Consider the following 13,357-nt stretch of genomic DNA (forward strand, 5'->3'; position numbering starts at 1 on the left):
CAATTCTAGAAATGATTTGCGTCTTTGAATCAGTCGAAGGAATTAGTATGAACAATTAAGCAAATTTGAAACATGACTCTCTCAAAGCTGAGTGCTGAGTCTAGCCTGACTCCTAAAGAAGTAGAGGCCTCTTCTTTCAGCTGGATGGGTGAGCCAGCTAGCAGTTGGGAGGGAAGGTTCATCAAATCTGTATCTCCAGAAAACCATAGGCCTCTTGGATTTAGTAGGGTTAACATAACGTTTGAAAGAATGAAGCCATTTAGAAACCTTTGTCAGGCAGTCATTAAACTCAATTAATGACAGAGGATTTACAGTCTATACTGGCAACTATCTGTATGTCATCAACAGAGAAATAAGAACTATAACTGAGACTTTGGATCAACGAGGCAAGTGGTGACAAACATAAATTTGAAAAGAGTGGGTGAGAGTATAGAACATTGTGGAACGCCAAAGTAAGAGGACAGGAGCCTGAAAGATGGGGGCTCAGCACACCAGCATCACCCCATCTCATTGACTCCTATTTGCATTGCCCAGCATCTTCTCTCTCTCCACACCCTACCTGCTCAGAGCCTCTCTGTCTACCCCTCCCTCACTTGCCCAGCAACCTCTTTCCATTATTTCCTCACCCACCAAGCTTCCTCTCTTTCTCCACCCACCTACGTCTACCCAGCATCCATTCCCTTATGTCTGGTGATGTCTTAAATGTGTATAATTGTCACCTGGAAGCTTCTGGGTTTTTGCTGCCCCCTAGAATTCTGGTGCCTTAGATCAGTGGTCCCCAACCCTGTCCTGGGGGCTCACCAGCCAGTCGGGTTTTCAGGACATCCGCAATGAATATGCATGAGAGAAAATTTGCATGCACTGCCTCCATAACATGCAAATTTTCTCTCATGCATATTCATTGCGGATATCCTGAAAACCCGACTGGCTGGTGGGCCTCCAGGACAGGGTTGGGGACCATTGCCTTAGATGACTACCTTATCTTCCTACTGAAAGAAACAGCCCTGAAAAATGGGCATTCTGAGGGGTGTTTATGAGCATATATTAGAGCTACACTTGTTCCTTCCTTTTTAAAAAGGTTAAAATGTAGATGGTGTGCTGCTAATGTACATTGGGATGCATAACATAACCTGCTAATGTAAATTGGGATGCATAACATCCCAATTTTCAAACTCTGTGTATGCAGATACCTTGCATCCTTCCCCCACCCTCTCAAATGAACCCAGCCATTGCAGTGACAGGCAACAGGCTGTGGTTCCTTCTGGTAGGCATGTGCCCTGAGTTTGTCCACTAGGTGTCACTATTGCATGATGGCTGATACCCCTCCCTGTCCAGGGCTGTGAACCCCATCTCAGCTGCATCCCGCCTCTGCAATCTGGGCTGGTGTGGGAATCAAGTCCAGGTCTTCTGCATGGAGCCATTGGGCCACTTGCTGTGCATTTTTTTTTTTTAGCATATTTAGTGCTATATTTAATCAAGATATAATTTCATGGGTGAGTTGGGAAAGTGGGTGTGGACATTGAATCTTGACTGACCTTTGAATCAAGCGGAAATGTAAAACTTCAGGCCAAAATGATTTGAATCAACATGAAAACTTTTGACCTCTCCAGTATTTTATACATTTATGTAGATTTTATTATTCTCCTACTTTTAAAGGTCAGGGTGAGTTCCATATCAACCAATGTATAAATACAAAAATATTATTTATAAAACAAAATTCCATCATCAAGCATGAATTACAATATACATAGACCCCAACATTAAAAACATTCTCACATTAACCCTTCTCCCTCCCTTCAATCCAATCCAATCCACCATCTGCTCAACAAAACTCTTGGCATCTCTTCTGAAGCCACCCTCTAGACAGCTGGAGAAAAAAGACAATTAATAAAAGACATAAAAGGATGCAGTTAATAGCCGCTTTCGTGCATTTTTTGTGAAAGCTCAAATAATTCAATTCCTTTCAAAATTCTACCAGCTTTGTTTGAGAGGGCTGGGGTATAATATGCAAATCTTTTCTACCTTGTAGATACCAGTTTAACGTCAAACTAGCTACATTGAAGAGGTAATTAGCGAAGACTTTGGTGGGGATTGTGCATGTAAAATCTGCATATATATGTGAAAGTAGTCTCTGTACAAGATTACTCTTGCTAGGGCACAGAAAAGTATCTGCATACAAAGAAGGTGTTTTCAAGAGGGCTGCAGGACATGCTTTGAAAGTATATCACATTTACACATTTTATAACCAGAATACACGCATCCATCATCAAGCATATGTGCATGCTTTTTATACCTGCTAATCAAATTTAACATTCATGACTTGATTTCTCTTCAGTTTGCATTTTTTTGGTGTGGGCTCTGGGTGAAGTGGTGGAAGGTGTGGGTGAACGGTTGACGGTCTGGGTCAACTGGTAGAGATCTCAGCGAGCTTGTGCTTGGAAGTACACATACAAGTATTTTCATAAGTGGCATATGAGCATACATCGACCAACTTTATAAAATACCTGTCTTAGTGTATAAATTGAGGGTTATTATACACACGTTAAAATGATTTAACAATTAAAATATGTGGTGCTGGCCACACAGTTTATAAAATAGAGGCACAACTTTAGACGCACCTACTTACGTGCATGTGTTGAGTGATACACACTACTGAAACTTACTCTCCCTATGACCAATAACTGCTATGATCAAAGGACCCAATCAGGATCATAATGGTCAGGTCTGTCATAGTTAGGGCCTCCCTGGTGTAATGACCTAAAAATAAAACAAAGGATTTTAAATTTTATCCTCTTACCCTGGAGGGTACGAGTGAAGAAGAGACCTGATTAGTGCCCTAATAGCAGTCATACTGCTGTATTTTGCAGTAATTTCAATACTATGTCCAGACTAGCTGTGAACTTTTGAATTTTTAGAGGCTGGAAGGCCCAGACAAGCAGAGTATTTGTTATGCAAATTGTTAAACTCCTCCTTCCTTAGCAGGTTTTCAAATTGTGCAAGAATGATTGCATCCAGCGAGTCAGCTGCCCATCTGCATCCTCTTGCTTTACCTTATCAACAACTCATTTATTTATGTATAACTTGTCTAAAAGGAATTATCCTGCAGTTTGCATCAGTGTATTCTGTGACTTGAAATGTAATGCAGACATCTACACCTTTTGTTGTATGTTCAGAGCAATGCTTATCATGAGAATGAAATAAAGCAAATTACAGGTATCCTTTTTTTATTATTTTGTTCTGCAGGCATAGATGTTCTTCATCAGTTAGGCCTTGGAGGCAGAGAAGCAAGCACTTCGTCAGCAGTGACTTCAGCGCCGTGGTCACCTACTCCGTTACCCCAGAGGGTTTTCTCAACAATGTCAGGAGTCATTTTAACAAAAGATGTATACATTGAGTCCCCCACGGCTAGAGTTCTACCATCAAGTCTGGGGCAGCAGTTCACCATATTGATTGGACTACGTTCATACCGAGTGAACAATGCTTTTCTTTTCAGCATTAGAAGCAGAAAAAGCAGGCTACAGTTTGGTGTTCAGTTACTACCGAGAAAGGTAGTGGTGTACGTTGGAGGGAAGCAGTCTGTATATTTTGATTACAGCGTACACGATGAACACTGGCACTCGTTTGCTATTAACGTTAGAGACAAAACAGTCTCCATGTCTGCTGAGTGTGGGAGGAAGCACTTCAGCAAAGAGATCCTTTCTAAAGTAGAGACCTTTGATGCTGATGGTGTGTTTACCTTAGGAAGGATGAACTTGCATTCTGTTCACTTTGAAGGGGTAATATGTCAGTTGGATATTATTCCCTCTGCGGAAGCCTCTGCAAACTATTGTAAATATGTGAAAAAACAATGTCACCAAGCTGACACATACCGATCTCTGACAGCACTTCCTCACACATCACCCAGACCAACTCTAGTGCCTCCAGCTTTTTTACTGAATAAAATATCTCCGCAAGGAACACAGTCCAAACCTAGACCATCCAAGGCAAGCTATGAATTAAACTCACTTACTAACAGGACTTTGCCAGTTCATACTCTGAAAAAGCAAGTTCAGTCGTCTCCTCCCACCATGCCCGATTCCAAGAGAAATGCCACTCTACTGGAGCTTTCAAGTGTTGAAAATCAGAACAACAAGGTTAGAAGTAAAACAGTAGTACCGCAGCAGTATCCTCCCTTAGTGCCCAAGCAGGATTCTAGCAAGAAGAGGAATAATGGCCAAAAAAACCTTCAGCAGAATCTTTCCGATAATGCTGCTGAAGGTGAAGTTAGGATTGATGGTTCCCCTCCATATGACAAGACAACTCCCCCGAGTCCACCCGTGAAACAGAATAGAGTCAAAATCAGCAGCATGCTACGCAGCAAGCCTGAGCACCATTCAAAGGAATTGACAGAGGTGCAACCGAGCTTGAACAGAACACTTTACATGGCAGCTGTCGTTGACCAATCTCTACACAATCAACTTGATCCGTGGCAGGACAGCATGTTACATAGTGATGCTACTTCCAACACTGAGAATAGCTATGAGATTGAGATGGAAAACTATGCCTATGATTACGAGTATTTTGACAAAATGTTTGAAATGGAGTATCTAAGAGGACTGAAAGGGGAAACTGGACCTCCCGTAAGTTGCTTTTATTACATATTTTTAATATACTGGTGCACCACACATTTTAACAGAAGACTTTGGCATGAACTCAATAGAGCATGCCAGAGCTGTGACAGAAACATATACATGATACAGAAAACATATTTGATTGTTATAAGACATGTTTCTTCCCACAATCTAACTTTGGCACAAATGCCATATAATATGCGTGTGTGTGTTTGTATATGTATGTATGTATGTATATATATATATTAACTTTTTATTTTTTTATGGCAAAGCATAGAGATTCTCAGTTTTTTGCTAAAGTGGTAAAGCTGTAGACAGACCAGATGTCTCGCTTTCTAAACTGAAATACAGCCAGGCATTAAAACTACAAAATTATAGAGACCACTTTTTAGTAAAACAACAGGGTTAATGCTTGCTTTTAGGTCAGGAGTTATGCATGAAAGAAGTAAATGGCAGAAAGATGAATTAGTTATGAGAATGATATAATCCTCTCATCAAAGCAGCACTTAGGTGAATTCATGATGACAAGACAAGTAATCCATTCAGTGGGAAAACAGGCTGAGAATTATTGCATGTATTATACATCTAGAAACACTGATAAAGTTACTGTTGCTTCTGCTTCATTAAAGGTATTATATTTTGAATTTTAAAGAATTTCTTTTAGCCTCAGAAGGTCCCCTAAACACTTTAGCTCTAATTCAGAATAACTAATTTACAGTTTGTGAAATGCCAAACTGTAACAGGTGGGCATCTGCTGCCATTTCATTGTAAAATAGCTACCTTTAGTATCAGTTGGAATCTATGGTAAGTAAAACTGTAGAAAAGGATATCTGCGGATGAAGACCAGTTGGTCTGCTCATTGATTCCCCTCTACTCTGTTGCCATAGATCCTGTTTGGTCTCTGGTCCCCTCCCTCTATTGGTTTACCACTTTGAGGCTTTATGTTCCAGAAAAAGCCTGAATCTGGTGATTTCCAACAAATGTTTTGAGTATGTAACAAAAGCCTTGTGAGTGGAGACTTAGGGATCTAACTATGTATATACCCTAGGGGGAAAGAGAGATGAAAAAGAGAAGAAGAAACCATGTTTCAGTGGAAAGTCTAAAATAAGAGGCTATGATGGGGATGGGGCTGAAAATATTCCGTCATAGAAAAAGTGGCCCATGCATGCAACAGACCCCAGCAGTGGTAGTGTTGTGCTCTATCATGCAGTACCAGAAGGAAATGTGAAAAAAATTCTTCTGCCGCTTAAATACCACAGTTTCTGATGCCCAAAGTTGCTTTTTTTTTTTTTTCCTTTTGGGCCTAGCAGTTTTGTCCTTTTTCCTTTTGGATTTAGAACTCAGGACTGAAATCTGGCACCATTAGCCTTGTTTGTAACTACTCAGGAGTGCTTTTCAATTAGATCTGTCTCCCAGCTTTTATCAGCCCAGCCATTGCAGCGATGGCCTTCAGCTGGGCTACATACACCAGGGGTTCCTTCTGCAACCCTGCAGCTATGAGCCATGAATCTGGCCATCACATTGTCATCACCGCAAGATGATTGATTCTGTTCCCATCCTCACAGGGAGCAGAGGACCGGAGCCAGGAGTTGAACCCAGGTCCCTCCTGCATGAAAGCATGTAGCATATTCTACTTTGCTTTTCCCAAAGTTGTTTTTAAAAGAGAAACTACTGCTTTCTTAGCATTCAGACAGGTTAATCCATGACCCGTGGGTAATGCACCTCTACCAGAAGATGGAGACTGAGCAAAGCCGACGTCACAGTATCTATACCCCTGCACTGACAGCCCGCCTGTATTCTCCTTCTCCAGGAGATGGTGGACGTGCATCTCCCGACTGGGGATTTCTTAAAAAAGAAAACATTTCTAGAAGAAGAAAAGAAGGACATTAATTTGCCCCACTCTCCTGTGTCAATACCTTATGGTCCCTCCCTTAGTCAAGCTTCCTGAGGTGGTATCTGTGGATCCCTCCCTCAGTAGAGAGGCCTGTAACTGTTTTCCGGCATAGACGTAACTGAAGAGAGAGAAACAGCTGAGAGGCTAACAGGTGCAGGAAGCCGAGCATGGCACTGAAGGCCTTTGTGAGTCCCAGATTCCTTGGTTACCAGAAGATACAAAGCAGGCGCCATGCTCATTTGGTGCAAGAGGTCATGCTAGGGGTTTCAAACGTTTTTGACCCTACAGAGGAGCGGCTTGTCAGAGAAGCAACATGGAAAGACGGTCAAATAAAGCCAGGAGGTAAACAAAGTAGCGTGAGACCAATCGCCTTAGATGCACTTAGGGAGGTAAACAAATGTAGACAAAGCAAATATGACATGGCACAAATATAGGTGTTTTTTTACATTATTTATTTATTTATTTATTTAAAAACTCTTCTATACTGTCGTTAAGCTGGATAACCATCACAACGGTTTACAAAAAGGCACGATAATGAAAGTTAAGAGTGGTATAGATTACAAATTAATCATGTGCCACCATAGTACGGTAACAATTTAGTAAAATAAACTATGTGTTTAAGTTAAGCCTGTTTGTTAGGAAATTATTAGGTGGTTTGAATTTAACATTAATATCCATTTGTAGGATAAAAATAACAATAACAACTTCTTGTTTGGTGCGTCCGTATTCACTGTTTTTCTCCTTCTCTTTATCTTTATAAAAAGCTTGTTTAAAGATCCAGGTTTTCAGATTAGTTTTCAAAATTTTCAGATTTCTCTGCAGCCTTTTTTCGAGTGGCATGGTGTTCCATAGCATGGGGCCAGCCAGTGACAGTGCTCTTTCCCTTACTTGCGTGAGGCGTGCTGATTTGACAGAGGGGACAGTTAGTAGAGCCTTATTAGCAGATCTCAGGTTTCTTTGCGGGACATGTACGCGTAGTGCAGTGTTAAGCCAGTTTGCTTTTTCATCGTGGATTAGTTTATGAATTATACATAGTGCCTTATATTGTATTCTTTGTTCAATTGGGAGCCAGTGTAATTTGGCAAGTGTTCCAGTAATGTGGTCACTCTTTTTTTTGCCAGTCAAAATTCTAGCGGTGGAATTTTGCAATATTTGCAGTGGCCTAATCGTAGATTGCGGTAGTCCTAACAGCATAACAGCAGGGAGTTACAGTATTCTGTGCTTGCGAATATCATTGCCTGTAGAACTGTGCGAAAATTGTTTAGTGTTAGTAGGGGTTTTAGTCTTCTCAGGGTCATTAGTTTAACATATCCTTTTATTTTCTGTGAGATGTGTTGTTTCATGTTTAGTTCAGGGTCAATTATCACTCCTAGATTCCGTACTTTTATTGCTAATTCAACGGTTTGATTATTTTTGTTTGTGAGTGTCTGTTGTATAGGGTGTATGTTTTTATGCTCAAGGTGTAGGAATTCAGTTTTGTCGATGTTTGTTTGTTTGTTTATTACAAGTTCCATCTGGTTTAGGAGCTGTTTGATTATCTCAAGATACATATTGACTAGTTTCATTGTTTCTTCAATGGTGTTTACAATGGGTAACAGTAGTTGTATATCATCTGTGTATATGTAATGTATGATTCCAAGTCCTGCTAGTAGATGACATACTGGGAGGAGATAAATTTTAAAGAGTGTTGCAGACAGGGATGATCCCTGTGGGACCACGGTTAGAAGTGTGACTTTGTGTGAAAGTGTATTTTTGATTTCTACTTGGAAACATCTTTTGTTTAAGTATGACTCAAATCATTGTATTGTTTTATTAGTGAGTTCTATTTCTTTCAGTCTATTGATTAGTATTTTGTGATTTACAGTGTCAAATGCTGCAGAGAGATCTAATAGAACCAGAATGTAGTGCGTTCCTGTGTCGAAGCCTCTTAATATATTATCTGATAGGGCTAATAGCAAAGTCTCTCTATGATGTAGTGTTTGTGGAATCCATGTGCTGGGTATAATGTGTTGTTACTTTCAAGGTGGTTTGACAGTTGTTTTTGTACTGTTTTTTCAATTAGTTTGGCTATTAGGAGTAAGTTGGAGACTGGTCTGTAGTTGCTGAGATTTAGGGGGGTCGAGATTCTTTTTCTTACTGATTGGTTTGATTATAGCTCCTTTCAATGTATCCGGCATTACTCCTTCATCTAGTGATAGGTTGATGATTTTAGTTTAGTGTTGGGGTTATTGTGTTGGCTAATTTTTTTAAATTCTGTAATGGATATGGTCAATTATGTGGTTAGCAGGGTTCATTTGGTTTATCATTTTCTCGACTTCAAAATGTGTGATCTCCTCAAATTCTGACCAGTTACTGACTTCTCTAGTGGGCATCTTAATCTCTTGTTTTGTTGTGTTAGGGATTTTTTTTCTTAGGTTCTCGGTGCCAATTCATATTCATTTAATAATTGATATATTACTCTTTTGTTATGTTAAAGCTTTCTTTTTTTTTGTTTTCCGCTAAATATATTTTATGTATAAACACATTTCTTTAGACCTATATTTGTGCCATGTCATATTTGCTTTGTCTAGCTCCTTTTTGTCAGTATTAAGTTAATTTGTTTGCTTCTTTGGTGTATATGTTTTTAATTTTGTGATTATACATTTATCGATATACTTTTCATAAGTTTATTTTTATTGTGACTAAAATGTGATCTGTATATTTTGTAGTACCTGACGCAGCCCTACCCCCAGATGAAACTTGGTCTGAGTTGGGAATATCTTATTTTATTTGTGAACTCAAACTGCACTTTAAATAAAGGATTCCCTGTATCTAAGACAACTGGTCTCACTCTACTTTGTTTGCCTTGCGGCTTCTCAGAGGGCTCAACCTTTGTGTAGGTTTCAGTCCTTCGTTCCAGGCATCCCAGATGTGGCTCAGGCTTGAGCGGCAGTGCCCCCTGACCCCCTCAATGAGGGTGTGTTGACCCATCCCCGGGAAGAGGAGATAGGGGTTGACTGCCTCTTTTTTTTTTTTTTTTTATCTGAGGTGGGTCGAGATCATGTCAGACCAGTGGGTTCTGGAGCTGATAAGAGATGGCTATGCTCTGGAGTTTCTCAATGTTCCTCAGGATATTTTCATGGTGTCTGCAACTCTCTGCAGAAGAGACAGGCAGTTGAGTGTACGATGTCAAGGATCCTTAGCCTGCGGGTGTGATGCCAGTGCCCATGTCACAAGAAAATAAAGGCCAATATTCCACTTATTTCATTGTACCCAAGATGGAGGGTTCCTTTCACCACTTTCTGGATCTAAAGGAAGTCAACCATCATTTGCAAACGACTTGTTTCTGCATGGAATCCTTACACTTGATGACAATTACAGTACAGTCGGGGGAGTTTCTTACGTCTCTAAATTTTTCAGAGGCATTTCTGTGTTTTGCTGTTTTGGGGTGACTTTATCAGTTTTGGCCACTGCGCTCAGAATCTTCTCCAAGGTTATAGAACGGGTAGATGTGAATCGGTTATTTACTCTTTTGGATAATAGACTAGGGAGCACTCCATGAAGTTAGCATGTGGCACATTTAAAACTAATCGGAGAAAGTTCTTTTTTTTACTCAACGCACAATTAAACTCTGGAATTTGTTGCCAGAGGATGTGGTTAGTGCAGTTAGTATAACTGTGTTTAAAAAAGGATTGGATAAGTTCTTGGAAGAGAAGTCCATTACCTGCTATTAATTAAGTTGACTTAGAAAATAGCCACTGCTATTACTAGCAACGGTAACATGGAATAGACTTAGTTTTTGGGTACTTGCCAGGTTTTTATGGCCTGGATTGGCCACTGTTGGAAACAGGATGCTAGGCTTGATGGACTCTTGGTCTGACCCAGTATGGCATGTTCTTATGGTAGCGGCAGTTTTGAGAAAGGATGGCATTCTGGTCCACCCATACTTAGACGATTGACTAATTTGGGCCAAGAGCATGAAAGAGAGTCTTCAGGTCTTGCACAAGGTGATCTCCTTGCTACAGGAACTAAGTTGGGTCGTGAACTTGGTCAAGAGCAATCTGCATCCATTCCAGACACTGGAATATCTCTGTACCATTTCAATACGAAGCAAGGCAGGCTGACTCTGCTGGAGATCCGCATTCAGAAACTGATGGCGCAGGTGCAGCTATTGACAGAAATAATATGTCTGATGGTGAGGTCTTATCTGCAGATGCCTGGACAGCTGCCCTAGAGTTGGTTTTTCAGCACACACTGCTTGCATGTTGGAGTCCACAGTCTCAGGACTACTCAATATGGCTTCAGTTACCGGTGGCGATCAGCATCCAACTGCAGTGGTGGTTGCAAGCAGATCATCTATGGAAGGGTGTTCCTCTACAAATACTGGACTGGCTAGTACTTACAACAGATGTGAGTCTCCAGGGTTGGTGGGCTCATTGTCAGAATTTGATGGCGCAGGGGTGCTGGAGTACAGAAGAGTCTCTCTGGAAGCCTATGCCAGTCGGTTGGCATGCTTACGATTCATCGAGCACTTGCAGGGTCAAGCAGTCCAAATGAAATCAGACAGTGTGACAATGGTGGCTTACATCAATCGCCAGGGAGATACAAAGAACCAACAAGTTTCGCAGGAAATAGCCCAACTCATGGAATGGGTGGAAGTACATCTTCAGGAGATCTCAACTTCACATTGCAAAAAAAAGACAATGTATGACTGACTTTCTCAACAGACAGAGTCTGGATCCAGGAGAATGGGAATTGTCAAATGAATCGTTCCAGCTCATAGTGGGCCGCTGAGGCCTCCCATTTCTAGACTTGCTGGCGACATCATACAATGTGAAGTTTCCTCACTTCTTTAGTTGCAGGAGAGATCTGAAGTCTTTGGGCATCGATGCCCTTGTGCAGGAGTGGCCGGAAGGCAAGCTTCTATGTGCCTTTTCCCTGTGGCCCATGTTGGGCAGAATGATTCGGAGAATCGAGAGACACAGGGTTGGTGCTTCTGGTGGCATCAGATTGGTCCAGGTATGCAGATCTGCGGAGGCTTCTAGTGGACTCTCCTTTCCAATTACCGGTCCACAGGGATCTGCTATGGCAGGGACTTGTTCTTCATGAAGTTCCGACTTTAGGTATGGCCCTTGAGAAGGTTGCTGAAGCATGGATTTCCCACTGCTGTGATTCTCCTTGCTTCAAGCATGAAGTTTTCCAGTTCCTTAGCCTATGTTTGGGTTTGGTGAGTGTTTGAGGCTTGTTGTGAGGAAAGAGAGGTTCCTCCTCATTCGGTTAAGATCCTGCTTATTTTGGATTTTTTGCAGGATGGGTTGATTAAGGGCTTGGCCCTTAATTCCTTGAAGGTACAGGTGGTGGTTTTTGCCTATTTCCGAGGTCAGGTGAATGGTGAACCCTTGTCGGCCCATCTGGATATGGCCCGGTTCTTGAAAGGGGCGAAGCATCTTCATCCCCCCTTGCAGTTGCTGGTGCCCTTGTGGAGTCTTAATCTGGTTCTGGAATTTCTGGTGGGTCTCTTCCTTCAACCACTGCATAGCCTCTCCTTGAGGTTAGTTACTTTCAGGATGGTGTTCTGTGTGTAGAGTTTCTGAGCTGCAGGCTCTGTTTTGCCGGGAACTGTTCCTGTGAGTGACTCCAGGGGCAGTCCAGCTGCGAACTTTTTCATCTTTTTTTGCCAAAGGTGATCTTGGATTTTCACTTGAATCAATTGGTTTCCCTGCCGACACTGGACAGGGACATAAGAACATAAGAAACATAAGAAAATGCCATACTGGGTCAGACCAAGGGTCCATCAAGCCCAGCATCCTGTTTCCAACAGTGGCCAATCCAGGCCATAAGAACCTGGCAAGAACCCAAAAACTAAGTCTATTCCATGTTACCATTGCTAATGGCAGTGGCTATTCTCTAAGTGAACTTAATAGCAGGTAATGGACTTCTCCAAGAACTTCTCCAATCCTTTTTTAAACACAGCTATACTAACTGCAATAACCACATCCTCTGGCAACAAATTCCAGAGTTTAATTGTGCGTTGAGTAAAAAAGAACTTTCTCCGATTAGTTTTAAATGTGCCCCATGCTAACTTCATGGAGTGCCCCCTAGTCTTTCTACTATCCGAAAGAGTAAATAACCAATTCACATCTACCCGTTCTAGACCTCTCATGATTTTAAATATCTCTGTCATATCCCCCCTTAGCTGTCTCTTCTCCAAGCTGAAAAGTCCTAACCTCTTTAGTCTTTGCTCATAGGGGAGCTGAATATCGTTTGCTACGGATCTTGGATGTCAAGCAGCATATCATGAGGTATTTGGAGGTTTCTAAATCTCTCAGGAAGACGGACCAACTGTTTATACTTCACAGTGGGTGTAAACAGGGTGAGCTGATGTAGCAGGCTACGATAACCTCCTAAATCCAGCAGGCTATCATGGCCGCGTATGTGGATGCAAAGCAGCTGTTGCCTAGTCAGGTTAGGGCTCAGGCAATGTCATGGGCGGAGGTTAGATTGTTGTCTTCCATCGAGATTTGTTGAGCTGCAACATGGTCCTCCTTACACACCTTTTCCAGTCATTATCTCCTGGATGCAGGCCCGGGAGGACACAGTCTTTGCGCATGCGGTGTTGATTGGACTGCGGGCAGCCTCCTGCCCTGTTTGGGAGTAGCTTTGATACATCCCACTAGTCGTGGATTAACCTGTCTGAATGCTAAGAAAGAAGACATTACCACTTACCTGATAATTTCTTTTTCTTTAATGAAGACAGGCTAATCTGCCTTCTCGCCCTTGGCTGCTGGATGGTGGTGCTATTGTCCTCCTGAGTGGCTGTGTTTCTGGGGATTACTGGTAAATGTCAGATCCAGACTTCTTGTCTGAGCTCAGT

At 41.7% G+C, this 13,357-nt stretch overlaps 1 protein-coding gene and 1 long non-coding RNA gene across 3 annotated transcripts in view; one reads left to right on the forward strand and one right to left on the reverse strand.

Moving 5' to 3' along the window:
• The window catches only part of COL24A1 (collagen type XXIV alpha 1 chain), a 554,101-nt gene that overhangs the window by 18,971 nt on the left and 521,773 nt on the right, over positions 1–13,357 (forward strand). For both annotated transcript variants that reach the window (XM_029618163.1, XM_029618164.1), the window contains exon 3: positions 3,244–4,619. In XM_029618163.1, coding sequence (XP_029474023.1) covers positions 3,244–4,619 — 1,376 coding nt within the window. The remainder of the gene's footprint in view (positions 1–3,243; positions 4,620–13,357) is intronic.
• LOC115100029 overlaps positions 2,635–13,357 on the reverse strand; it is a 51,733-nt gene continuing 41,010 nt past the window's right edge. Inside the window, exon 3 of the long non-coding RNA XR_003858949.1 lies at positions 2,635–2,757. This is a non-coding gene — a long non-coding RNA (uncharacterized LOC115100029). The remainder of the gene's footprint in view (positions 2,758–13,357) is intronic.

The sequence above is a fragment of the Rhinatrema bivittatum genome, chromosome 10 (genome assembly GCF_901001135.1).
Source record: "Rhinatrema bivittatum chromosome 10, aRhiBiv1.1, whole genome shotgun sequence".
NCBI lineage: Eukaryota > Metazoa > Chordata > Amphibia > Gymnophiona > Rhinatrematidae > Rhinatrema > Rhinatrema bivittatum.